This window comes from Boleophthalmus pectinirostris, unplaced genomic scaffold (assembly GCF_026225935.1).
Source record: "Boleophthalmus pectinirostris isolate CB_2022bp ecotype Guang Dong unplaced genomic scaffold, ASM2622593v1 HiC_scaffold_5, whole genome shotgun sequence".
In the NCBI taxonomy this organism is placed as follows: domain Eukaryota; kingdom Metazoa; phylum Chordata; class Actinopteri; order Gobiiformes; family Gobiidae; genus Boleophthalmus; species Boleophthalmus pectinirostris.
The window spans coordinates 22,057,078-22,083,895 of record NW_026571404.1 but is presented as its reverse complement, the minus strand read 5'-3'; the positions used below and the strand labels follow the sequence as shown (position 1 = coordinate 22,083,895).

At 39.4% G+C, this 26,818-nt stretch overlaps 1 protein-coding gene and 1 pseudogene across 2 annotated transcripts in view; both read right to left on the bottom strand.

Moving 5' to 3' along the window:
• Positions 1-3,258: 3,258 nt before the first annotated feature.
• The window catches only part of cntnap3 (contactin associated protein family member 3), a 45,301-nt gene continuing 21,741 nt past the window's right edge, over positions 3,259-26,818 (bottom strand). Inside the window, exons 5-23 of one of the 2 annotated variants that reach the window (XM_055162497.1) lie at positions 22,497-22,672; positions 22,251-22,397; positions 18,767-19,034; positions 18,110-18,259; positions 17,846-18,017; positions 14,383-14,489; positions 11,624-11,743; positions 11,303-11,503; positions 11,062-11,224; positions 10,858-10,985; positions 9,967-10,137; positions 8,441-8,659; positions 6,987-7,226; positions 5,719-5,946; positions 4,496-4,629; positions 4,245-4,332; positions 3,897-4,112; positions 3,743-3,814; positions 3,259-3,458 (exon numbers count right to left, since the gene is read on the bottom strand). In XM_055162497.1, coding sequence (XP_055018472.1) covers positions 3,259-3,458; positions 3,743-3,814; positions 3,897-4,112; positions 4,245-4,332; positions 4,496-4,629; positions 5,719-5,946; positions 6,987-7,226; positions 8,441-8,659; positions 9,967-10,137; positions 10,858-10,985; positions 11,062-11,224; positions 11,303-11,503; positions 11,624-11,743; positions 14,383-14,489; positions 17,846-18,017; positions 18,110-18,259; positions 18,767-19,034; positions 22,251-22,397; positions 22,497-22,672 — 3,200 coding nt within the window. The remainder of the gene's footprint in view (positions 3,459-3,742; positions 3,815-3,896; positions 4,113-4,244; positions 4,333-4,495; positions 4,630-5,718; positions 5,947-6,986; positions 7,227-8,440; positions 8,660-9,966; positions 10,138-10,857; positions 10,986-11,061; positions 11,225-11,302; positions 11,504-11,623; positions 11,744-14,382; positions 14,490-17,845; positions 18,018-18,109; positions 18,260-18,766; positions 19,035-22,250; positions 22,398-22,496; positions 22,673-26,818) is intronic. The other variant, XM_055162496.1, reaches the window with a different exon arrangement.
• On the bottom strand, positions 13,712-13,813 carry LOC129411655 (5S ribosomal RNA; annotated as a pseudogene).

Here is a 26,818-nt window from a genome sequence, read left to right as displayed (position 1 = left end):
TCAAAATGTCTACTGTGAGACGGCTGGTCACACAAGGACAATGCACCCAAAATGTCAACTAGATATGGACTCTCCAGATGAGCTGGGTTTGGATTGTCAGTGTCTGAGTAGAGAATATTATATGTGTTTAGCTCAAATATAAACATTACAGTTTTGTTACATTTTATTAATATGCTGACAGTCCAATTCAAAGGTTCAGATACCCAGCCATCTGAAACTACACTTGACTCGACCAAGACACTAGCCCACGTTTCTATGGTCAAGATGATTGATTAATTAGAAGTAAAACAATTTTGCATAATATTGGTCCTTTAAACTAATCTTTTACATTTATCCATGCAGCATTTAAAGACACTGTAAAGGAATATAACATACATGACATGAAAACAATGAAAAATAATGTCAACTGAGTGTAACTAACTTTGAATACATCTAAAAGGGCCCATATTACACTATTTTCTGATCTGCTATGTTATGATTCCTCATCACAAACATACCCGGAGTTATGTTTTGTTTCATTCATACATGTTTAATGCATAAATCCTGCCTATTTCCTTTTAAACTGAAAACACTCTGTTCCACCTTGTGATGTCATGTGGTAACCTACAGGAAACGTTCCACTGTGTTTTTAAACCCCAGATCTTCACTAAAATCATTTGGATAATTTCAGACCTGGAATTGCCAATTTAGACAGAACAAAACGTGGCTGTTAACTTGAAAACTACCTCTACATGATATCACAAGGTGGAACAGAGCATTTTTTGCTTTGGAGCTCTAGACAGACTAGTAATAAAGGGTTACTTAAACCTGTGTGGATGAAACAAAACACAACCCTGGGTATGTTTTTGATGAAGAGTCACTTTTTCGTAATATAGGACCTTAAACAAATTCCCAGTCAAGTGAAGAAAAGCACCAAAGTGAGACCACAAAGTGTAAAAGCTCAACTGTTGCCAAACGCGTTACTAAAGTCCCAGCACCATTCTGGTCACATGACCATGGTGAACCAGTGCTTTGTCCCAGTTTTATACAAGAAATTTTTCAGGTTTCAGGTGTCCCTATTTTTGACCAATCTGATACCTGTCAACAGTAAAGATAAGCATAAATTGTCATTTATTTAGGGAAAATACAGAAAAGCTGCTTAAAAATGACCAAAACACAAAGAAAATGTGCCTATACTGATTAACATTAGTGACAAGTGAATAACAATTTTTCTTAATTACGCACTCGTTTCACAATTGTATTACTACCAACCACCACAAACCAGGGATGTCCCAACTTTTTATGCTGAAAATGTGGTCACCCTACACATGACACAACCATCTGCAGCCCGGGCTCGGTGGTGAACGGGAGCCAGGAGCAGTGACTCAGGGGGAGTTTGTCTGGCGCACTTCACCCCCATCACCTCGGCCCTATGGAGACGGCTTACATCTGTCACCGCTCCAGCACTTACAAGGGCGGCATCGCGACACACGGCTCCGAGCTTGTTAAACATCAATAAACGTCACATTCGTATTCTGTGGGCATTACGCGGCATGATTATGATGGATGAACAGCAGTGGGAGAGCGCGGAGAGGTCTGCAGTGCTGTGGTGGTACACTGGAGTTTAGCGGTTTATAAGGAGTTTGTGTTGGTGTCAATGCGCTGCTTTGAAAAGTTGAAGCGCCATTTGGGCTGTTAATTATCTGGACCGCATGCTGTTTTAAGAAGATACGTCGATATATGTTGGCCTTCAATATTTATAATGTTTATGTAGGCTAACTAGTCAAACAGATGAGAAAGTGCAATTTTCTAGAACACACTTGGTAGAGCCAATTTAGTCGTTCAGTCAGTTTACTTTAGACCACAGGAAAGCGCATTTTAAAAATGCCAGCATATTAGTTTAAGCAAATAAAAGATTAGAAACAGTTTTAATGAAGTTTGGCTCCATTTAGGTTGGGTACAGTGACTCATCCCCAAGACTAAATTTGGAGATCTTTATTCAGGAGGTCTAAATGTGTGTTTGAGCCACAATTGCAGTATAAAAATGTAAGCTCTTTGAGTTGTCTAGGGTTTTTCTGATCCCAGTTAGAGTGATTAAAGTTTTTTTTTTTTTTTTTAAACTATGGTGTATAAACCATGCCATAAAGTATGCAGCAAGTTCACCCCTGGCACACATCTTATCTTGATTGAATTAAGTAAATCACTGTATGATAAAACATAAGGCTCACAAAACTCTTACTTTGTTAATTCTGTAATATGAAGATGATGTTGTTTGACGTTTGTTTCTGGAGTGTCATAACCAGTTACATTGTAACTCCTCATAATGAACAGTTATTGCTAACGTGGACATTCTCCCACAGCGATGAACGCTGACAGCATCCACTGTTTAAATGAGCAGCCACAAACTGTGTTCAACCAGGGGTGAGACAGGACACTGGGACATAAGCAGGACCAGGCTGTTTCACAAAGCATCGGTCTACAGGTCAGTCAGACCCATCCATTACTCACCCAGGTGTTACAGCAGGGTGCGCACATCTGAAAGCAACATCAAATGGCTACACACACAGTGAAAGAACAACTCCAACCACAGTTGCATTTAAAAGAGCTATAGCAATATCATGAGAACACTCCATTTCTCTGTAGTACACATTTAATATTGGTTGTTGGGAGATCATCAGTAATGTGAACAATTGTCTTCTTATATTTTTCTGGGTAATTCTGTGGCTCTGAACAAAACAGATTCAAACATAAAAACCAAATTTGTATACAAACAAACAAATGTCAGTTATGTTCAATGTGAACAAGTGCACTCTGCCTCCACACTGTACATTTGGTTGCATAATGCCTGAAAACAGTCAGTGGCATCTCCATACAAGTCACTTTCTTTGAACTGCAAATAATTATTATCTGTGTTGGACAATGCAGAGCACAGTCCTCACAACATTTAATGGACATCCACGTTTCCATTAAATACAATCACTCTTTTAGTTAAACACTTCAGAATACCAAGTGTGACTTTGGACGCTTTCATAAGGTACTCTTTACAAGTGCACAAAGAATATTATACACGTTATAAAGTTGTCACTCTGTGCATCATATACAGTTGAGTCAATAGAAAAAGTACAACGCTGGGAAACAACACCATACAAGCAGTGTTGTTTTTGGCTTTTCCCAATTTGTCCATTCAGAGCTCAGATCTGTTCAACAGTGCACAGTGGAGCTCTGAGCCTCTGTCTCTGCTCTCCATTGCGATGGGGTCAACAGACGGTCAGCTAAGGGCTAAATAAAATATTCCTTCTGGTTCTCACTTGAACCAGTGCTGTGTGAGTTGTTTTGGCTGCTGAAAGGCAGCTCTGGGCAGTCGTCTGGTTTGACTGTTTTCACATCCTCACCGTGACACGTCCATTTCCTCCTGTATAAGAGGCGGCCCATTATGGCCAAGGCAGAGAGAGTCACGAAGATCACCAGCGCTATCACACCTGCAAAGGCAACAATGACAGGGCAAGTTTGCCTACTTATTCACTCAACTTGTGATGTGATCGTATATATATATATATATATATATATATATATATATATATATATATATATATATATATATATATATATATATATATATATATATATATATATGTATATATGTATATATGTATATATATGTATATATATATATATATATATATATATATATATATATATATATATATACATATATATGTTGTGGCAATTGTGGCAAATGTTGTGATTAATTGAGGGTGGTTACCTCCGATTAAGGCAGAGTCACTCTTGACGGCATTCATTAAAGGCTGACCCATTTCCACTGATCCAGACTGGCCTGCCATGCACACAGACAAACTCAACATAAACAACAGTGAAAGTTAAGTGTGAAAAGCAACAATATATGTTTGACCTGTTACCTGACAGTGTATGGGTGGTTTCAGCTGCAGGAGAACCTCCTGAAGATGAGCCACAGCGGGACTGGACCAGGGGGCCGGAGACAGTGGTGGGACTGGAGTCTGGGTGTAGCAGAGCGGCCTTTAGGGGACTGATTGTGTTGAACTGCACAGCAGACAAGCACCCTGTGAAACCTGCAGCAGCTATTCGAGCCAACTCTGGGTCCAGCTCTGTAGTATCTAGAGAAAAACATTCACAATAGAAATGAAAAACTATGCAACACTATTTGTGTATCAAGTCTAAACCACATATTAACATACACAAGATCTGCGTTAAAGTGACAACACCTTTCTTGTATCATCTTCAAGTACCTTGTAATCTGCCCAGAATGATCGACCTGAGGCCATTAAACTCCACATCAAAGGTGAGATTGAAGTACTCCACTGTGTTCTGGTCAACCTACAGATGTACACAACAAAAAGTAAAACAAAAATCAATTAAAACATTTCACCTATGCTTCCTCGTGTATTAATTAATAAATCAAAGAATAAATATCACACACAAATACATAAAAACAGCTTTCATGTGCAGGAGTATGGTTTGAACAGTAATACACTATTACCTGTATGGTGACTCTGTCTCCATCTCTGTTGAGGATAATGCTGTGAAGCTGTCCATTGGCCAGGTTCCCCACGCTGCTCCTCAGCACCTCACTGGCTCGGCTGCTGTCCAGCCTATAGGCCACCTCCAGTTTACCTACACACATGTTTTATAGAGTAGGCCTGCATTTTACTATACAGCTTAGTAAATAATTAGGTAGCAGTCATGAGGCTGGCTTGTAATTAAGTATGTGATGGGCTGCTATGCTAATTTATTATAATTCTAAGAGCAGACCTATCAGTAGTAGTCATGAAGTCAAATACAAGTCAAGTTGTACACCAACATTATTCAATCCATCCTACTCTACTGCTCCCCCTGTTACTTCAACATGCTCTCCATCACCAACAGAAATAAACTCATTAAGGTCACATACATGGTCCAAAATGATCAGTCTGCCCAACACGACCCTCTCCCACCTCAACAACAAAGCCGTTACACGCATGGCCCGTACAGTCAGCAGGAACTCAGACCACCCTCTTCACAGACACAGACAGTCTGCTACCCTCAGGACGCACATACAGCACTCTGACGACTCTGAGGTAGAAGTGGGCACACTTCAGTAAAATCTTAGTCTCTTCTGCCGTCACTGCTCTTCATAGTCAACAGTGATCTGGATCCTCATCAGCATGTGTGTTTTTTTGTCCTGTGTCCGTTTGTCTTATTATTTTATATCTATGTATCTATGTGACAGTGTCTGTGAAAAAGAATTTCCCCCTGGAGACAATAAAGGTCTGTATCTCTGATATGTTGTTTTTTACTATAGGAGTATAAGGCAGCTAAAGTTTTGGGATGTACAAAGTCTTGGCCAACTGGCTGTAAAAACATATTGACCTAAGTAGTTTTGGTATCGATCTATGCATTAGAAAGGTGGCTGTGGGGATGCACTTCTTGTTACAAATAAGATACAAGCTCTATTTATTCCCTGTGGAAAAGTTTTATCACCCAAAAAACCTGCTCCAGGTGGCAAGCCTTTAATGGGGCGCCTCGGTTTAAAAACAGCCACCTGCAGACTCCCACATCACCATGGTAACACTAATGACCGCTGGCTATCAGCTTCCTTCAGGCTTACTTACTGAAGCAAGCACATGCTAAGCTATTACAACCTTTTTTTCAAATTGTATGATTCATTACCATTTTAAAATCCTGACCCAGTGAGTGGTTATATAATACATGTATTCAGCTTACTCTGTTTGTTAAGCAGCAGGGCCAGGTGCTCTCTGTGGTACGAGCTGATGTAGAGGAGCAGAGCTGGAGTTTGAACGCTTCTGAAGCTCAGAGACACATTTTCCGCTCTCAGGCTGAAGTCTGTGTGGACAGAGACGTGTGCTCCGCTGCTGTGGTTCAAGGCTCTCTCTTTAGACCCCTGGAAGCTGTAGTTAATAGATGTGGAGGATTTGAAGCTGGCTGAAACGTCTGCAAATAACCGAAAACAGAGTAGTATTACACAAAAATCAAGCTGACATATTCTGTTTGCTTTGCGCTCCTACAGTGTGAATGTCTGTGGACCGTGGACCTGGAGGCTAACAGATTTCAAGAACATCAAGGAAAACATTATCATTTATTTAACGTCCACTGTGTTTTTTCCATTCTACTGAACGTCATTCGGATACTCAACTGTTTGCAGATGTTGTTTTACTCTTCTAGGGCTGTGCAAATAATACAATTTTTATCAAAGTTGAGATTCACTCATTTCTTTTGGCTGGGTAATTTTAAGAGGTCTAGATCCAATCCTTGGTCACTAAAAACAACTTTGGCTGTGCTACATTGACTCTCCTTGTTGTATATGTTCAAGAAATTAATTTTAGAAGGCATTTTTATTTGTTTTTGTAATAAAACAATAAAAAATCAATAAAAAATCAATCAATATGAGCTACAAAATTATTTAGAAGGTACATTCATACAGAGTAACAGCATTGACTAAAGCAAGTTGTTTGACAGTGCAATCGCATTCAGAGCACTCTCATCTTAAATCTAATTTTCTCATTTTCTCATACATACGTACATGCATAGCTTTTCACAGACACACATTTGAAATTTGGTTTTGGTGCATTCAAAGTTGTGCAAATATTAGTCTTATTGGTTATAAATTGTCTAAGCTCTAAAATATGTCAGTGGGACTCTGACATCCCATTTGAAAGGCACAAATGAAATCAAAGAGTAGCAGCTGACAGATAAGAGCAATATCGTCTAAAAAAAGGTATAAGGCTGCTAATTAAAGCTGTCATGTATGAGAGCTGTGATTTCCGTGATGCACGCGTTGAGGCAAACACAGCTGGTAGCATTGCTAATTATCTGCAACATGTGTTAATATCCTGAAGAGACAGTTCCTGTTTTGTGCTAAATGACAGGAAGGGACGTGTCACCAGTCCTAGAGTTCATCAAAACATCTTTGAAGTCTGATGTGATGTGGTTGTGTAACGGACGAAGAGGCAGGCGTGTGGGGGCGTTGGTACCTCGATCACAGAAGGTTCCAGTGAAAGCAGATGGAGAGCAGTCACAGTAAAAGCTGCTGGGCTGCTCCACACAGAGACCCTGGTGCTGGCACAGGGAGCCGTAGCTGGTGCAGTGGCCCAGACAGCCCGCTTCTACCCCAGGGGTCATCCTTGCACGGGCCTCCAGATCCAGAGTGACCCCATTGAGCTGCAGAGCGCGCACACACCCCCTAAAGCCCTTCTGTCGGGATGCTGTGCCTCCTGAACAAGAGACACAAAGACACAAAGACTAACCGGTACTGTTCAATAAACATATAAACAAAAACATGTCAAACTGAACTATTCTCAAGTATAACATGACATACAATACATATCATTATTGTCCCTGGTTTGGTAAAAACATGTTCCAGCTGACAAGAAAGAGTAAAGAGGAAAGCAACATGAGAAATATGAGAAATATAGGCTATTAAAGTCACAGAAATTTCTGTTCTTATTTCAGAATCAAGCTTTAAAAAGGGCGCAGTCAAGCCTCCATCTTTACTGAGTCGCACTTCAGTTGCTAATTGAAACACTGCAATGATGAGACATGTCACATGATATCTGTGATATGGTTTCAGATTATTGTTACAGCTTTGCTTTCAGTGCTTCAACAAGAAGAAAGATTTGTCACTGCCTGTACATGTTTTAAAATGGTGGGGTGATGAAACCATAGTGAAACAAAAACCAGCAGGTAGAAAGAACCAATGCGCTGACTTTTATTGGCAGCTTGTGTGCTAGCAGAGCACCATGTGGATTGTTGGTATCTACAAAGTTGGGCGAGATGTCAGTCTTTTTGACAGTTTACTTGTCCTTCTGGCCTAGCTGACTGTGACTGAAAAACACGTTTTTATTCTTATTCTCTAGGAATACGTGAGCTCCAAATGTTATTGTTTCTGAGACCTAAGAATGCCCTCATAGTCCAGAGGCAAAATAATAATTTCTTAGTGCCTTATTGGCAACATGGCTTAACACAATGAAGATGATGTAGTTTATATCAGGGCCAAAGGTTTCCTTGCACTGTTGAAGAAAAGCAAAAATATATATATATATTTCTGCAACATAGATTGGTAACTAAACAGAAAACAGCAAACAAGCAACAACATTGATAATATTGGCTGCAGAGTGGCGAGTGTGGCAGAGTATTAGTGCAGGGTTCTGCTGACAGGCCCAGTTTCTGCCACTATCTGCTTACTTCAGGAAGAGCTGAGGTGACAAAGATGTAGGGTCTCCAGCTCTCTGAGGGTCTACTAAAATACAGTCAGAGTGCAGAGTTACATCACACTTTGCGTAAAACAATACGCATAATTAAATTTTAAAATAAATACTGTAGCTCAGAAACATTTCTGAGGACAATTAGTTCTGGGGTGTAAAAACAGAGCACCATTAGTGCACATCAAACTAGATTTTCACAGCAGTTGTTGAGTGTGTGTGTGTACCTATAAATAATTGGCTGTTGAGTTGCAGGTGGATGTGCCCATCGGCTGGAGCCTCCTGAGTGGCAGCAGGATGCTCGTCCACTTGGAGCAACGCCTCTTTAATATTTCTCTCTGCTCGGACTCTATGCCACCTGTCATCATTCAGTGGGGAGTCTGTCTTCACCCGCACATCAAGTGGACCATTACCAACGTCAAAAGAAAACAGGACCTCATTGGCAGCTGAATGGGAGAAAAGATTCACTATTATACAATCAGGCACAACATAACGACCAAATGAATATTACACAGCCTCCTTTGCAATAAACCTACATTACACTCTACATTATGATGTAGCATCCTTATATCAGAACCTACCATCTTTACAACTACAATAACTTGAGCTACAGTTTGTCTGCTTGGACCAGCTTCCTTACACTCCTCACATCCATCACTTGTCCCTAGTTCCCTGCTGTGCCCTCCTTGGACCACTTTACTGACCACTGTATAGAAAACACAAGACCTGCAGTTTTGAGGATGCTGTAAACAGACCAAATGCCCTTCCCAAATCATTTTACTTCTCTGATTGTTGGCAAATGGTTTCCACTCAACTAGAGTCACAATGAAGTGATCATCTTTGTTATTCAGTTGTCAGGAGTGATAATTTCAGAACTGTGTGGTGAATGGAAATCATCATTTTAATCAACAATCCTTACAGCTGTACAGGCTTTCCACCATTTGCTGCCTAAGTTTCTGCTGCAGTCTTGTATTCTCTCTAAAGCTCGTTGCCTCTGTCAGTCACAGAGTGCAGCGTGCCAAGTGTGATAAAGATGAGGCAGATTTGGAGCAGGACTGTCGATGAACTGAAGGGAAGCTTTGATATGAAGATACATGGAGCCTTTAGTGATGCAAACAGCTGCTATCGTCAGCTCCCTGACACGGACACGGGGGGTGCCTCTGCATTCAGGCTACATCCAGGATCAAGAGGGGCATACAAAGCCCCCATACTTGTAACCCTCTAGTAACACCTGCTCTGCACTTTAAATAAATAATTCAAAATAAATCAATAAAATAAACTGAAAAAGTGGAACTAAAATTTATTCAACAACTAACCAAATAAAGTAACTGAATCAATTCAACCATCAATATTATAACTATCTTTCATCTTGTTCAGCTGAACTACTTTCCTGCTACTTGCAATCTTGATGTAGTTACTTTATCTATGCTACTTTTATGGTCACTGATAAACACTGACTGGAGACAGTAAATAAACTCTCTAGGCATTTTAATACCAGCAGAACTGTCTGTAGAGATGTTTTGTTCTGTTTGATTTATAGCCCCACATCCTGCTTTGTTTCAGCCAATGAAGAAAAAGCATAAAAGGCAGGATTTGTATGAGTCACTGACAGTGACTGGCTAGTCTCTTAGCCCTCCAGCTGAGTTAGGGGCCGATGTGAAACCTTAACTCATGTGATGATCCGCTCTCACAAGTCATATCGAGCATCTGAGCGAAGTCCAGATTAAATATCTTACCTCTGGGTTTTACTTACAGCTGAGTTCAATCCGAATAAAGTCTTTGATGCCCAAGTTTTCGAGGAAGACCCCAGAGGATGAAGTCGTTTTAAACAGGAAGGAGATATCGGCGCTCAACTCTCCGTGGAATGTGGGAAAGTGAAGGTAGGAAGTCTCTTTGTCAAAGAAGGCAGCGTTCCAGATATTTCCTGAAAAGTGCATGCTTTGATGTTAAACTAGATCTTCTAAATATAAAAGATGCATGTATGCATATATATATATGTATATATATATATATATATATATATGTGTGTGTGTGTGTGTATATATATGTATATATATATATATATATATATATATATATATATATATATATATATATATATATATATATATATATATATATATATATATATATATATATATATATATATATATATATATATATATATATATATATACACATACAGACAGTATATGGATATGTTGTCCCCGATCCCAAACACTATGCTGCAATTACAAGTCAGTCATGTGGCTGCTTCCTAGACTATATACCAATCTGTTTGTGTTGACGGCATCACGTAAAAAGTATAAATTGGAAAGAAGTACATATTATTCATTGACGATATGTATCAATGACATATAGCTAACCTGCTAACTGTCATGTTCCAAATCAGAACTAACCATTGGTGCACTTCCGGCTCCACTGACTCCAATTCACTTTGTTTTGAAAAAGCATCGACCTTGTGTCCGTAACTGCTGCTGTCAGGCTCCTTACTTTGCTCTAACATTTTACGAATGAACCTGCTCTACACGATCCTGGTGTTTTTATTTTGCTATCACAAGCTTCATTTGACTGGAACCGAACGCTATGGGTGACGTCACACACCTTTAGTCAGTCCACTTATACAGTCTATGTTATAACTTACTGTCTCCATGGCAACGAAGTGGCCCAACCCTGTATGCACTTTCTGAACCAGGCCTGTTTATGTCCCTGAGGACCAGGGATCTGACTGGGAGGGTTTCCTTATGGGTGAGGAGGCCGGAATCATTGGTCCTACAGAGAATGATATAAATGATTCACTACGGTCCACAGCTATACACAATGTCTTTGACAAAACAGCTGATATTACCATTCAGCATGGTCTGCATCACAGTTACACTGGTGCCTTGGATCCAGGCACTTGTTCTGCACACCACAAGCACACTGCTGACTCCCGGGTTGAGCCCCACCCCAATAACTCTGCACCTGTCCCCCTGTTGGTCCCCCGAGCCACCAACTGTGTGGGGAACCATCTTAAGGAAACACAGTCTTTATTAATCATCAGTATTGAATTACAGTATATTACTGACCAAATGAAAACTATTACCGACCGAGTATGTTGAAAAGTCTTGACATCTTGCAGTGATAGGATACTTCCTGTTCACAGTGCTCTGACTGGCTTATAACAGCAGCCAGCAGCTCCTCCTCAGATGTGTATTCAAAGAAGGCTGAGTGCTGCTTCTTGTTTGGTGAAGTCTGGACTCTGGTCAGTTCAGTGTTGTTGTGTTCAATCACCATCCATGTCTTGTCCTCTAATCAAATGAGATCAGTTGTAACTGTGGCCCACATGTAAAATATCTCAAACAGCAGAGACTAAATCAAATGCTAGAGTGACACAGTGCATGAAGTGTTTGTTTAGCTATGCATGCTACCTGTCATGTTGCAGTATATGAGCTGTGGTCTGATGGGCCCGCTGCCATCCACATCAATGTAGTAGAAGCCTGACGTGTTGCCTTTGTGCTTGTATGCCTCGCAGGACTGCTCATGTACCGCTGAGGAGGAAAAGATCTAAATTTAATAACTTTCTCACGCACGCATTCAGTTTACAAGACAACAACAAAAAGCATTTTTTTTCAAAGGAGGGAGACACAAGGAAGTTGAATTTTTTACATGGTGTTCCAATCCTTTATAATGTTGTGCATGGGAGTTTGCTGTCTCAAATAAAATGTATGACATTTGCATTTGTTATGTATTTTGGTATTTTTGCAAAAGGGCACACAATGACTGTCAGGTTTTGATGAAATTGTCAGACTAGGTCAGGTAAGAAAATGTATTTGTGAATACTAGACTCATTATAGGGAACGGTGTATAAATTCTGGACAACAAACTTAAAAATAAAATGTTACAATTGAAAATTGCAGATTACTTTTAGACTTAATCAATGAGAATTCTTTTGTTAGAAACTGAAAGACTAATGGTAGATATTTTTATTACAATAAATAATAGGTTGACGGCCATGGCAATACGCTTACTAATATACTTTAACAACACACTATTGTATAGAATAGAGTATCAAATTGGGTTTTCTCAGACTTTGGGGGCTAGACCATGGCTGTGATGGCCATGTTACTTCCTGAAAAAAGCACAGTGCTGTGTCAAGTTTGGTTTGGCCTCCTTGCAAGAATAGTCAGGAAGGATGTGCTTCTCTCTAATGGGCTGTACAGCTGCTGCAGGTTTAGCCTTAGGAGTCTTAGAAGACTTCAGTGTAGAAGGCTGAATGTGGATCCAGTTAGAGATCTTCCCTCTATGGACCAAGCAAAGTTTTTTGTTAGGTTGGGTCTTTGCAATGAAGAGGTCTAGTATATTTTTCTCCACTGGTTCTCTCCTCTTGAGAGTAGGAAAGTCAGATTCAGGGTCAAAGGACGGTTGTATCTCCTGGACTTTGGGTTCAGGTTTGGCCACATAGACTATTTTGAGTCCAGAACATCTTCCTGGAGAGGCACTCTTTGACTTTGGTCTCCGCTTCCTGGTATTGGCCTCAGGACAAGAGTTCTTGCCTTTAGCCTTTTTATCCTTCATAGAATTAGGCTGAAGTGACTCGACGTCTATGAGGTGGTCGTTCATTCTGCGCAGGGCAGAAATGTGCTGATCCCAGGAGGACTGAGTTAAGAATTCCATCGTTATTTAAGGTTGGCACTGAGCTCTGTCATGTGAAGACTTTCAGGTTGAGATACAGCTGAATAATGAAGACGGAGAGACTTCTGTTGGACTCAGAATGCTCAGTTTGGTGATGTCTTTTGTGACAAAGCGATGGAATGTATTTACATTACATTGGTCCCCCAAGCCAGTTGGTGGCTCGGGGGACCAATGTAATGTTTTCTCTGTTTTCTGATTGGGTAACTGGGTAGCCAATCAGAACCCATCTACTTTCATTAATTTTGATTATTTTACTCCTAACATGGTAAACATATATATTCATTTATTATAAATAAAATGTATTCCTATCTGTTGCAGCTTTTGTGATCCTTTTCACAGACCAGATTGTCTAATACATTGCTAATAATATCAAACTTTACCTGGTGACATGATTCAGTGAGACCCACCAGTAACTGTTTATTTCATCAATTAAGAGCAACTTACTTTTTGAAGTTGCCCTAACCCATCAGAATTGTGCCCCTCTCATACTTGCTCAGATTGTTACCCATTTGCCCTGCTTTCATAGTAAATAAGACAAGATCTACTAACATGTTTTTGTTTAGTTTAGAATTTCTTATATTGATTGATTGATTGATAGCATTTATATAGCGCCTTTCAAGATACCCAAAGCACTTTACAGTTCATTATTCAGTCACTCCACACTCAGTGGTGGTAAGCTACTACTGTAGCCACAGCTGCCCTGGGGCAGACTGACGGAAGCGAGGCTGCCCATCTGCGCCATCGGCCCCTCCGACCACCACCATCACTCACGCTCACACCACTTTCATACTAGGCAATGTGGGTGAAGTGTCTTGCCCACTGTGGCACCTGGACTTCCTAGCTGTCTCCAATCCAAGTACTACCCAGGCCCAGCCTGCTTAGCTTCTGAGATCTGACGGGATCAGGCTTTTACAAGCCGGTATGGCTTGGAAGATACTCTTCTCCCTTGTTTATGGCTACACATCTATTTATGTTTAAATTATTAGTAAGTATAAATATAATATGTACATATAAAGTTAATTCTGCAGTGCTTCTTCTCCCCCACTTGTTGCAAGTCAACTGGATGCAGGGTTGACACAGTAGAATGGCTCCTATACCCCAGCTGGATGCATGAATAAAAAATAGGATTGCTGTAAGAAAGGGTAATTCCTTGGTAAATATTTTTCAAGCACACAACAGAACTCTTAAATTTGAAACATTTGAAATTCTCACTAAAGTAGACTTTTCTTGTGAGGGTAAAGCTTGTTTTTCTTGGCGCCTTAATCTCCTGTCCATCACTCTGAGCTTGTGGCTCACATAACCCTGAAGATAGTGAAGGGATTTGATCTAAGCCTGACCTCTTGCCACAACAACGCCTGAGGGACTGGGAGTTAAAAGAGCCCTGAACACACACACACACATGTATACACACATACAGACGCGCACACACACACACGTACATCAACACTGTGAAGCGTTTGATCACGGCCTGATCAGAGTGCATTGTGAGACTTACAGCTGTGACAGGTGGCTCCGCTGTAGCCGCTGCCTGAGCAGTTGCAGTGGAAGGTGCTCCAGGACTGACTGCAGCTGGCACCATGTTCACAATGACTCGGCGAACATCTGTGGATCAACAACACAGACAGGAGCGCAGGTCAAATCCTTTCAACTGTCCAGGAACATACTGCAATGCATTAAACAGTACATATGTTGGACCCAAAAAAAGACTTGTGATATGGCAATTAACTCTTAAATGAACCAACTCTCAAGTGGGGAATAATTTGGTGTTTAATTGCACTCGTACTCTGTCTACATGCTATATTACACATTATGCTTAACTCAAATTCAGATTGGGTTCATTAGAAATTTAAAGGTGCACTACGTATGTAACTTTCTGGTTCAGGCTTCGGGGGCCATCACCTGCTTGTTTCTATTAATTCTGCCTGGAATGTTCCACAGTATGGTGTTAAACTGTTCTGTCTTACATTTATTAAATTATAGGTGGTTTTATAGCTCAAAAATACCTAGAAAAACACACATTCTGACTGTGAGCGGAGTTGCCTCTACACAGATCTGACCTCAAACTTGGTCTGGTTTGGTCTCCATGAAGATAATAATAATACCATACTGTGAAACATTCAGGAGAAAGCAATAACATACTGTATCTATGGAGAAAATCCGACAGTCCCTCCACCGGAAAAATTACACAATGCGCCTTTAAAATATGCCACTTACAATGCATAATATATTGCACTAATGGTGGTCACATGTGGCGATAACTGTCTTCAAAAACAAGATCTATTAAGCAAAAGAAAAATTGCATTCTGTCAACTGGACAAAAGTTATTTTGCTATTTGTCCAGTTGACCAAATTGAATTTTCCTTTTGCTCTGGATCCTATCTGGACAACTGAGGGATTACACAGACAAGATCTATTATGATTTTTAGCATGATTAACACAATCAGATATGAAAAATAAATAATGGAAACTTGAGGACTGAAATACACAAAAAGCAAAGAAAAGTATCTGACAAGCTTATCAGTCCTTCAAAGGTAAACTTACACTCTATTTTGGATAAAACTGCATGGATAACTTTTACTTTAGACAAAAACCAGGCAAGATGACAGAACTTTCCAAAAAGAGTCTTAAAACCTATTATTTTTTAACACATAATGTGAAGAGAGAACTTATTTCATAGCAGCAACTCCACCGCTAACTTTGAACTGTTCTCTTTAATATTGTACTGTGGGTCTCTCCATCTCTACTGCTGCTTTCATCATTGTAATGAAATAATATGTCACCTATTGGAACAGCATGCCTCCTTTCTGAAGGTTCTTTTAAATAGTTTCTGGATAGTGTTAGGCTTCACTTACACAAAGAAATTAACTATTTTAGCCTAGAGCATTTCTGAAGTTAATAAAGGTAACAGTTTCATCTTTTAATGACAATAGAAGAGGATCGGTTTTAGGTTTAATTAAATTGAAGTAACCAAGCTGGATTTTTAAAGTTCTTCCTTATTTCGAGATGTAATTGGGTTATATTGGCCTTGGGATGAGCTGTTTGCAGTGTAGGGAGTCAGTGGAGAAGATGAGTTACTGTGATAGGAAATAGAGGATTGGGGGAGTTGGGAATTAGGAGCAAGTGGCAACAAAGGGGGTGCAGGCTGAGATGAATGGTATGGCAGTAACTGTGTAAACATATTTGCAGGGGGAAACGAGGTCAGCAGATTGTACTGGCAAAGACACACAGAGGAGCAGACAGCTAAAGCAGCATGTATTTTTAATCGTTTGGGAAAGCCGCAGTTTGAGAAAGCCCTGACTCAACATTTCGTGAGAGATTTTAAAGTTCCGCCTTTAACAATTTTTTGGTACATAAAGGAACAGATGTGCAGTTGGAACGAGCTGTTAATGTGTGGCTAATATTGAAATCTTGTTAAATGATGTAACAAGGCTTATCTGCAATTACGCATTTTCAGCACAAATATAAATGAGAGTGTACGTATTAGCCAAGAGGTCAAAGATAATCTGGAATTGAAAGTCACTGAATGCCAAAACATTAAGTGAGGATAATATGATTTCAGCTGCCATTTAGGGGCTGTGTCTATATTGATTTAGTACGAGCACAAAGGACAAAAGAGACTATAGTTTGACCTGACATTAGAGAAGTTAAACAAGCAATTAAAAGGACACAAGAGGATAAAGTGTCTTATAAGGCCATTCAGTCTGGGTAGCAGAATGGTGATACTTAATAATGGATATGACCGAAGAGACTTGTTTTTGTCACACTCTTATTTTCAAAATGGTGAGGTGAGTGGGGACAAAAATTACACTTAGTTTTTTTTAGTCCTTGTTTAGTCCCAGTTCAGTGGTTTACTCCTGGTTTAATCCTGGTTTAGTTCTGCTTTAGTCCTGGTTCAGTCCTAGTTCAGTTTTGTTTTAATCCTACAGTTTCAATATAAACAAATAGCTTTCTTATGTATGCCTCTTTTGAACATTTTACTGCCCTGGCATTTGTAGATTAAATGTTTATTTCCCTTTAAAGCAGGCCTAAAGCCTAAATATGGACTTCCTTAAACTTTATACAACATACAGTTTATAATGACTAGTTTGACAATATATAAAAGCTCCACAATAATAATAACATAGGGGCACTTTTAACACTCCAAAAGCTATAATTATACACATTAGATCGTTTTTCTGCCTTTTGATCAAACGCAATTCTCACTTTTTATCAACTTTTCCTCTCACTAATCCTCTGAAAATTGACTCGCAAATGAGTTGTTGCAGAGGTTGTTATTGTGAAGATGATAATTATTATCCTCTGATGAAAACAATCAGAGGCAGAAACCCAACAAGGCAAATCATACTTCCCTGGGCCAAAGCTTTTTACGAACTGTCAGTCATTTTGTAGGAAAATATCCCCAAATTCTTCCAAACTAAATCACACTGAGCCGCAGAGATTGGCCCAAGATAAAATACTGGGGGTTCAATGAGGATTTGGTGGCGACCAAGAGGGAAAAGAGAGATTGCTTTTTCCGCCATAGTTATTTCAGGGCTTTGATCTCAGTCGAATGGTAGCTCAGAATAAGCATTGTGTGTATGTGTTTTCTGTCTGGATCGGTCCATATCGCACCACTGCTTCAGATATAAATTACATTTTCACAACACAAAAAGAAAACAAAACACCATTCCTGCTGAGGAAAAGCCCATGATACTCAATGACAAAACAATAACAGGATTGTGTTCCTAAAATATTTCAGGAAACACTGATCCTGAAACAAAGGTGCCCCATTTCCATGTGGATCCCATCCGGTGCTGTCTAATAATCTATACTTTATCTCAAAATATGTGCTGCTGTATACAGATGGGATTAGAGGGGATTTGCAACAGTAACAACAAATATTGTCAACAAAAATCAAACAGTTAGCTCCATCTTATTGGCCTGAATGCATGTATAGGTGCTTATAAAACAGCACAAACCTGTCAGCAATGCCGCACATGTCGATCTGCAGCTGACTGTAATTTCCCAGAAGCCTCTCCTGCACCATTATGAGGTCCACAGGTTGGTTGTTTACCACCAGGGAGTGCATGCAGCCTCGAAATGAACTAAAAGGGTTCCTGCACCCCTCTGCACTGTCTTCAACGGGGCATCCTGCAGGGTCAAATCAAAGAAAGCATCACATCAGAGAAAGGACTGCATAGTTTTAGAATATTAAAACCATATATAGCAGTTGAGTGTCGTACCACCAAAGTACAAGTGTGTTCCTTTTGTGATTGTTATAGGTGTGTTGGTGTTGGCAGAGGCTCCTTCATCTCCATCCACTGTCAGAGTCACATGACCTCGCCTGGAGATGAGCTCCATACTGTGCCACTGTCCGTCACTTAGAGACGACCCTAAAGAACACATACATAAAGGTTGGACGTTTATATTTAATAGCTCACTTTCCTGCTAATGCTGTCTAAATGTATTTGAATAAGCCCATACATGCAAGTAGTGCGGGGAATGTACTTATGTTTAATATAACAAGGTGTGAAAATGGTAGCGGACATTTATTGACTGACATGATGTAGGATCTAGTAGTCTGTGTGTCTAGTAGTCTGTATGCATAGAAACAGTCAAATAAATGGTCAAATTTTCCTTTTTGGGGCAACAAAACCGAACTAAATCAAACAATCAAACATTCATAGATTCTTTCACTAGTGAGTTAAGTCTCTTGCCAAAGGACAGGAATACAGCAGAACTACTGAAAATTATGTTATTTCATAATCATAAGGACCATAATATTAAATCTTCACAATAATTTCAACTTAATTTGAGTCTATTATCTTGACGTTCTTACTTTATAATGTCTAATCTGAATAAAAAATCACAAAATCTGTACATGAATCACTTTTTCTAACCTATTGTGAGCTCTTGTTGAGTCTTTCCCGATTTGTAAAGTCTCAGACAAAGTTTGGCTCTGCTCAAATAAATCCACACAACGCCTCCTTGCTTTGGAAGGTCAAACGTGAGCAGCAGCCCCTCTCTGTCCCATGTCCTGAACTGAAGTCCCACTGATGAGGCTGTTGATGCCGTCTCCATGGTCCACGGCAACGAGAGGAGGCTGTGAGGGCCGCTGAACGTCATGGCAACAGATACGGGCTCGACGCAAGAGAAGGTGACATTGCCCTGAGAGGAGAGGAGTGTAGGAGAAGTGATTAGGGAGGAAGAGTCCAAACATGATAATGCATGAATATGAATTCATTTGCGAAGGGTGCGTGGAGGTGCCCCGACGCACAGAGATCTCATCAGCAGGTCGTCTTAAAGAGCACCAAGTATTACCATAATGATAATAGTGTGACAGAGAAGAAGTAGAAATGAACCCAGCCACCAATGTCACTCAACAGACTGCCGAGGTCATGGACAAACTGCTGTAGAGACATAAGTGGCTGTACCAAGTGTGGCAGAAGGGGGCCGGTGCAAATGGGGGATAGCAGCTGGTCATCTCAGTGTGCCGACCCACAACTTTGAACAGTATTAATTGCAGTAATCGTACATCTTTGCAAGTGATGCTGATGTATTGAATCCAGGTTTCTTTTGGGAGTATGGAGTTCTATTTTCAGTGGCTCTCTGCAACACAGTGACACTTGATCAAACCTAAAAGCTCTTTGCGGGGCAGTTAAAGCGATACGCCATAATGCAGGCTGAAGATGAGAGTACCTTAGAGAGTCAGTGCTGTTGTACATTAGCTTGACACAATCCATTAGGCACACAAACATGTACGACTAAACACTGCATGCACAAGCCAGCTTGGACACAATTTCAAACATGGGTAGAGGAAATTCGAAAAAAGTACGTTTGTTGGAGAAACTATTTTATAAAGACTCAAAATCGTGCCCTACTGTGTTTCTGTGTAATCAGGTGATAAGCAGAAAGAGGAATGCAGTCTAGTGTGGTAATATTTGACTGAAAATGTAAAGCAAAAATTAATTGAATTGGTTGAATAAACAGCTTCTTTTTAATAATCATTATTATACTTTCAATGTGCAATGCTTACATTAGTTACATGCTCCAATAGATCTAATTTTATAATTTTTTATTGTGCACATCAAATTATAGTGTTGCTATAATTTTAGTGTTTATATATTTTAGAGACCATTTGTGACAAAAGGATTTAATCTCAACTTCTGGGTTATATTCACTGGACTGAAAACAGCAAGATGAAAAATTTTTGGCTCTCTTGGATGGATATAGTGGTATGTTTTTAGCTTCAGGTACAGGTGGGCAGTTTTGTAAAAGGGCAAAAATTTTAAAAACCAAATGTCCATTATATCTGTAGCACAGCTAGCCTCAGAGGCGTACATGTCTCACTCAGTGTCACCCTCTCCAGACCTTGGCTTCGTACTGTTTACTGGCTGGTACATACAAGCCAGCCAAAAGCACTATTTATTTCTTTTTTATTTGATTTGTAAAAATGTTATCCAGCAGGGTGCACGATTAGATTTCTTTTTTAGAATCCAGTTTAAAGGTGACAGGCATGGTGCTTTGTACATGTTTTTCAACCAATTGCAAAAAATATTACCATTTGTAGGGACTCTCTATGAGCGATTTAGTGATAGCTATTCACATTGTATTGTGGAGGAAACTGTACCAACAGAAAAAAAGATGGTGAGAACATGCAAACTGCTAAGCTCTGAGCTTGTTCTCAGTGAAGTATAGAGATATAAAGGATAAACAGTCAAATGAGTTTTCTTGCTCTGTCTAAAATCAGTCTATGTAACAATACTGTACCAAAGAAGATGCTTTGTATTACCAGATCTAAAACTAAGATTATTCAAGACTTAGGGCCTGTCCACATGACACCGTTTTTTGGTCAAAATGGTGAAGTTTGTATTAGTTCAGGCCTTTTGTCCACATGGAGTTTCGGGTGGGTGAAAATTGTGATTTTTGAAAACGGGTTCCAGAATGGAGAAATCTGACAACGCCGGTGTTGCGTTGTCATGTGGCCCAGCAAACTGCAGCTTTTGGAATACGATGACGTCGCGACCCCGTTGCAGCCCTTGAACTAGCCTCCATCCTCCTCAACAACACGCAGCATGCAGATTACGCACATGGATCGATAACAACGATTACACACGGCACGGGTAATAAAACTGTTGGATTTTGACACCAAGTTATTCTAATAATCCAAAACTTATGGCTAAAAAACAAAAACTTATGTTTAAGTTTTGCAAAACAAAACGGTTGTATTTCTGGGATACATCTAAAATAGGCTAAATTACCTTAAAGTTTAAAAGAACTGTGATGGGATATGCATTATTACCGTATTTTCTGTGCTATTAGGCGCTCTGAATTATAAGGCGCACTGTCATTAAATGGTCTATTTCAAACTTTTTTCACATATAAACCGCACCGGACTTTAAACAAAACACAACAGTTAGATGGCTCAGTCGGACTTTGCCTGGCACGTTCACAGTGACTCTTGGCTTTATTCAATTGTGGTGCGTAGGGAGGGTGCTGTCTAGGACTGCTGGACTGTTGGCGTGTCCGCAGTGACTCAGTTGTTCAGTTGTGGCTCAGAGTGGCACATTGCACTTGCTTTTTCGATTCGTTCCTCCGTTCCGTTCCTCGTCCGCATGGAGTGATGATTGTGGCTGCAGGTGTTTTTCTCTGCGCGGTCGCTGCCTGCTCCATGTGTGTTTGCGTGCGCAGCATGTGGTGGGGCTTGTAGTTTACTAAAGTCGTGCTGGGACACCCAAGTGGATTCGTGTATAGGGCGCTCTGGATTGCGGGGCACGCAATCGTTTCTTGATGCAGTTGGAGGCTTAAGAGCGCGTCTAATAAAACGGAAAATATGGTAAATATTATCATTGTTAACAGCACCACATATAGATGTGACATTATGTATTACATCGTTTTCACTCAGTGCTCCGTGGTCATCTGGATATGAATATTTAGTGAACCAAATACGTGTGTGGACGCAAATTTTTTTCATCCCACAGAAAAAAAAAAAAGAAAAAAAAAAAGAAAATCCAGGAGCATTGTCCTCTGGATTTAGCCTTAAACTAAACCAGGAAAAATGTACTACACCCTTGTTACAAGGACAACATCAAGAACAATTGACTCTGGATTCAGCAAATATTTAAACTGCAGAAGAATCCTGTACCATCAGTACTACACACTTCGCAGTTTGAGAGCCAAAGCTATACACTATTAGAACTCAAAATGATCAGTGCAATGAAGGTACAATGTTTTAACTTTAGTACCTTTAGTAGCACCTTTTACTTTACTACTTTAGTGTAAACATTGGCAGCACACCCATAGTCACACAAAATGACAGAATGGCAAAAATGCAGTAGTTAGGACAATGAAAATATCCACAAAGTTAAAGGGTGTCCAGCTTACCTGCACAGTTACCCGTTGGTCACTCTGTTTTGCGAGGTGCACCAAGCTCAGTCCGTTATAAATCACATTTTCCAAACATCCATGGAAGTTTCGGCTTGGCCGCGCTGACCTCTGTGAGCCCAGACTCAGGTCTGCTCCCACGCTGATCTACAAAGGAATCAAAAAAGAACCACAATATCAGCTTAAGACAGAAAAAGAGACCGTGTCAATGTGGCATCTTTATTGTTTTGGTCAGGACGAGCCTACCTGGTCATGGTCCCAGTGGGCGAATTTCGATGGGATCTGAACCCACAGAGTGCTTTTGTCCACGGTGAGGTTGAGGTGTGTGCTTTGATGCTCCACAACAAAATGATGCCAGTGCTGGTCGTCTAAAAGGCTGCCCAGGGACACCAGGTGCCGACTGGCTGGAGAAACGCCTCTGCCTTCAAAACAAGAAACAATAAGAAAGAAAGAGAATGACGTCAAATAAAAAAAAACTTTCTAAAAAAACACACACCCTAACACACATGTTGGGTCTCCATGCTTTTGGGGACATTGACTTATATGCATTTCTTAGAGGCTGATCTTAACCGTAACTATAGTCAGCACTTGCCTAACCTTAACCTAAACCATACCTGTAATAGAGACTTGATTTTTGTCCCTGTGATGTGAGTATGTATAGTTTTTAGTCCCCCACAATGTGCTAAATATCCATCCACAAACACACATATAGACAAAAGTTGCCCGTGTGTCTTGTCACTGTGAAGCAGTGTGAGACTGCATCCCTATTTGCTCCACTGTTGTTTACTGGCATTCAGTGTTGTATTGTTTTTCTTTGATCTAAAGTTCTAAACCATGGACGTGGTGGTTTTCCTAAAGGAGCCTCACCTGGGGAACTCATTTACAACCTGAGCTACATCTGCTGTGGAAACTGACCTAAAAAGCGAAGCTAGCAGCCAAATTAACACTAAAGGGATGTGAAAAATGAGGAAGTCTGACAAGAGAAAAGATAAACATGGTTTCATAATTCTGTCTTTTTTTTTTTTTTTTTTTTTCGGCACACTTACTGGAATTTGACATACAAGCTATCTTATTCTACTTAGATGCAGGTAAAGCAGCAACAAAATGCACTTAGGACATTAAATATAGATGAGAGGTCTATCATAAAGACTGGTCTGTGAGAGAAAAACAGAGAGAGAGAAAGAGAGAGAGAGAGAGAAAGAGTATAGATTATAGATAAATGATGAGACAGTAATCACTGTAAATCATTTCCTCAATTAAAATAACCATAGAACACTGAATATACAGTGTGTTTCAAGTTATATGTTGAATATAACTAGAACATAACTATATAACTAGAATATATAAGTAAATAATAATAAATAATTTAACTGCGATAACAATTTATTGACACAGCCTGTATAAATAAATGTATAAGTCCAAAAGTTATTGCTCTTTCCTGCCTCCGGTGAGTACAATCTCAACTTTAAGCAAAGAGGAAGTGCAGACATTTTTATAAGTCTAGGGTCACAGCCATAACACCATTATAGAATTTCTGCCCAAATTCAGCAAAAATACTGCCAACCATAGCTCGAAAACTTTGTTAAAGAAGTTATAAAAGTCTCCTTAACTGTTCAGGCAATCTTTAAATCTTAATGAAGTGAATCTTATCCCTCATTTATGCCTAAGCTTTTTTGCACACCTTACACATTTTATTCTGAAATCATGTCTTTTGTCGCCACTTTATTGTTCTGAGCTGTTTTAATCTAATCCAAACACATTACTACACTTTAAAACATACAGTTATATTCAGACTGCATTGTACAGGACTCAATGCATTTTTTATTTAGCCAGAGTGTGGGGGTGAAACAATTTTAGACTCTTTTTTAAATAATTCAGCAATTCCGGTTTTAGTAAAAAAAAATATTAAAATGTTAAATACTTAATTTTCCACAATGTTACATTATTCTATGCAGTTCCCTGAGGCTATATTACCTAATCATGTGGCGTCTGCTTTGGCAATAAGGCATTCACAGCAACTCCGGATCTAATTAAGTTTGCTATTATTGACAGTTCTTATCAGATGACGCGCTGACGTAATTGTTTTACCAGTTTCCTCTGGCTTCCACGATTAGAATGGATAACATGAAAAAAAGAATGCAAACAAAAAGGCTTTCAGAAATGTTCAGCATGTTTAGTGTGACCAGTTTTGAGCCCTGTGTCCCCTCTTACCCAAAACCAGTGATTTGTCCCAGTTTTATACAAGAAATGTCCCATGTGTCCCTATTTTTGACCAATTTGATACCTGCAAACAGTAAAGAGGGGGGTATATTATCATTTGTTTAGCTAAAATACAAAAAACTATACTTGAAAAGGAGGGACAGAAGTGCAGAGGAACTCATTCTCCAACAGATTCCTACAGCTCAGCTCAAACAGTGAGAGATACAGGACTATATTTATCATACTCCATACAACTGTACAACAACTCACCCTGATGTAAAAAATAACCCTATGTCCTGTCAATCATTATCTCATCTTTGCGCTGTTTCTCCTTACGACCTTTGTACATAGCTGAGAGATATATTTGTATTACTACATATACATATATAAATGTACATTTATATAATTCTGCCTTATTTCACACCAGGCTTTTGCTATTTTTGCTACTTATTTTGAATGTGTTATTATCATTTATATTGTTGCTCTTTGTTATTCTAATATATTGTAATGTGTGAGCTACTGCGTCCAAATAATTTCCCATGTAGATCAATAATGTTTGTCTAAGTCTAAGTCTAACTGACCATAAGGCAAAAAAATACAGTCAGTTGCAACAACCGAAGTCCTAAGATTATACTGACCCAAAAGTGACTTGAAAATAGACAATGTTATGCGCTCTTTTTACAGTTTTATTCATCCCAACCATCCCAACCAGGGTGTGTCCCAGTTTTTAATTTTGAAAATCTGGTCACCCTACCCTGGTTACTCATCAAAATGCTTCCGAAATGACCTTTTCTCAGAATCAAACATTGCAATTTATGTTTATTGTCTTCCAAAGAATGCATTGAAATCAGTCACGACCAATTTTCACTTTTCAAACTCCAACAACAATCAGCCATTTGTATTCATGGCTATTTATTTTGAAGGGCAATTAGCATAAAGACGCCGACTTTTGGAAGCTCATTTTGAGTTGTGATGCAGATGCTGATCAGTTAGATATCTCCCAACCGATAAAACAAGGCAGTTGTGGGCAGTAAAATTAAGCAAAGCTGGCTCTCTCTGACACCAGCGGGGGATGTATCTGTTTGTTTACACCCTGATAACAGAGGAGACAATAAAAACACTGTTATAAATCATCGTGAAAAGCTCAAAATAAAAGCCAGAGTTGACACAGGAGCAGTAAATCATGCACAAACAATACTGTGAGTATTACTAAAGAAGATATTAAAGAAAACGCTCTGATCAAGAGATATATCTTACCTATACACAATGCAGTCATAACACTACACTGTCTGCTTGAGGTGGACATATTCTTATGAACATCAGGACAAACCTTGTACCCGATTCCTCATATTTTTTTAGAATTGTTGTCGGATATAAAATTTAACAGTATAAAATATTAAACAACAGCACCACTGATAAAAATCTCAGAAACATGCAGATCACAGTAATGAGCAGATGTGTCCAGAGTGGCCAAAAATTATTAAAGTTAAATGGTCCATTTTAGACTACTTTCTGAGCTATGTAAAAATGTTGTTTACTCATCACAAACATTTCTGGAGTTATATTTAGTTTCATTCACACAAGTTTAACAAACAAACCCTGAAAATTATGAATAGTTCTTCTCTTGAACAGAAAACACTTTATGATGTCATGGGGTAATACAGGAAGTGCTCCGTACACCTTCTGGCATCTCTACTGAACTAAAGGTAAAAGATGCTGTTAACATGAAAACTGCCGCTTCATGACATCACAAGGTGGAACAGAATATTTTGCGCTCTGAAGATGTAGACAGACTAATAATAAAGAATAAAGTAGTACCTTTAAGTCAGGGGTGTCCAAACTTTTTTCATCAAGGGCCACATATCTAAACACAGATGAAGCAGAGGGCCGATCGAGGGTCATAGACTGGTGCTCAATACAGTGAATAATTGAAATATGTGCATTAGAATGAACCATCAGTCTTTATTCATGCTTAGATCCTTAAAACCACACACTAAATATTAAATATTAGCTTTATCAAGGTAGATTTTCAGAAAACTTGCAGTAAAAAAATTATTTTTATTTGATGCAAGGTAATTTGGGCCATTTCACCTGGAAGCCTGAGGGCCAAGAAAAATGTGTCTGAGGGCCGCATTTGGCCCCCAGGCCATAGTTTGGACATGCCTGCTTTAAGTACAAAGTAGTACTCCAAAAAATTGTAATATGATATTGTCAATATAAAGCTTTTACCACTCGTAGAATTACTGATACAGGGAAGAGTAACCACATTTTGACTGTTACACTGTACAATACATTATTATTATATAAGTAAGAGTTACATACAGTATCTGAAAACTACTCCAAGAAGTACAATTTCTTTAAAAAAGGTA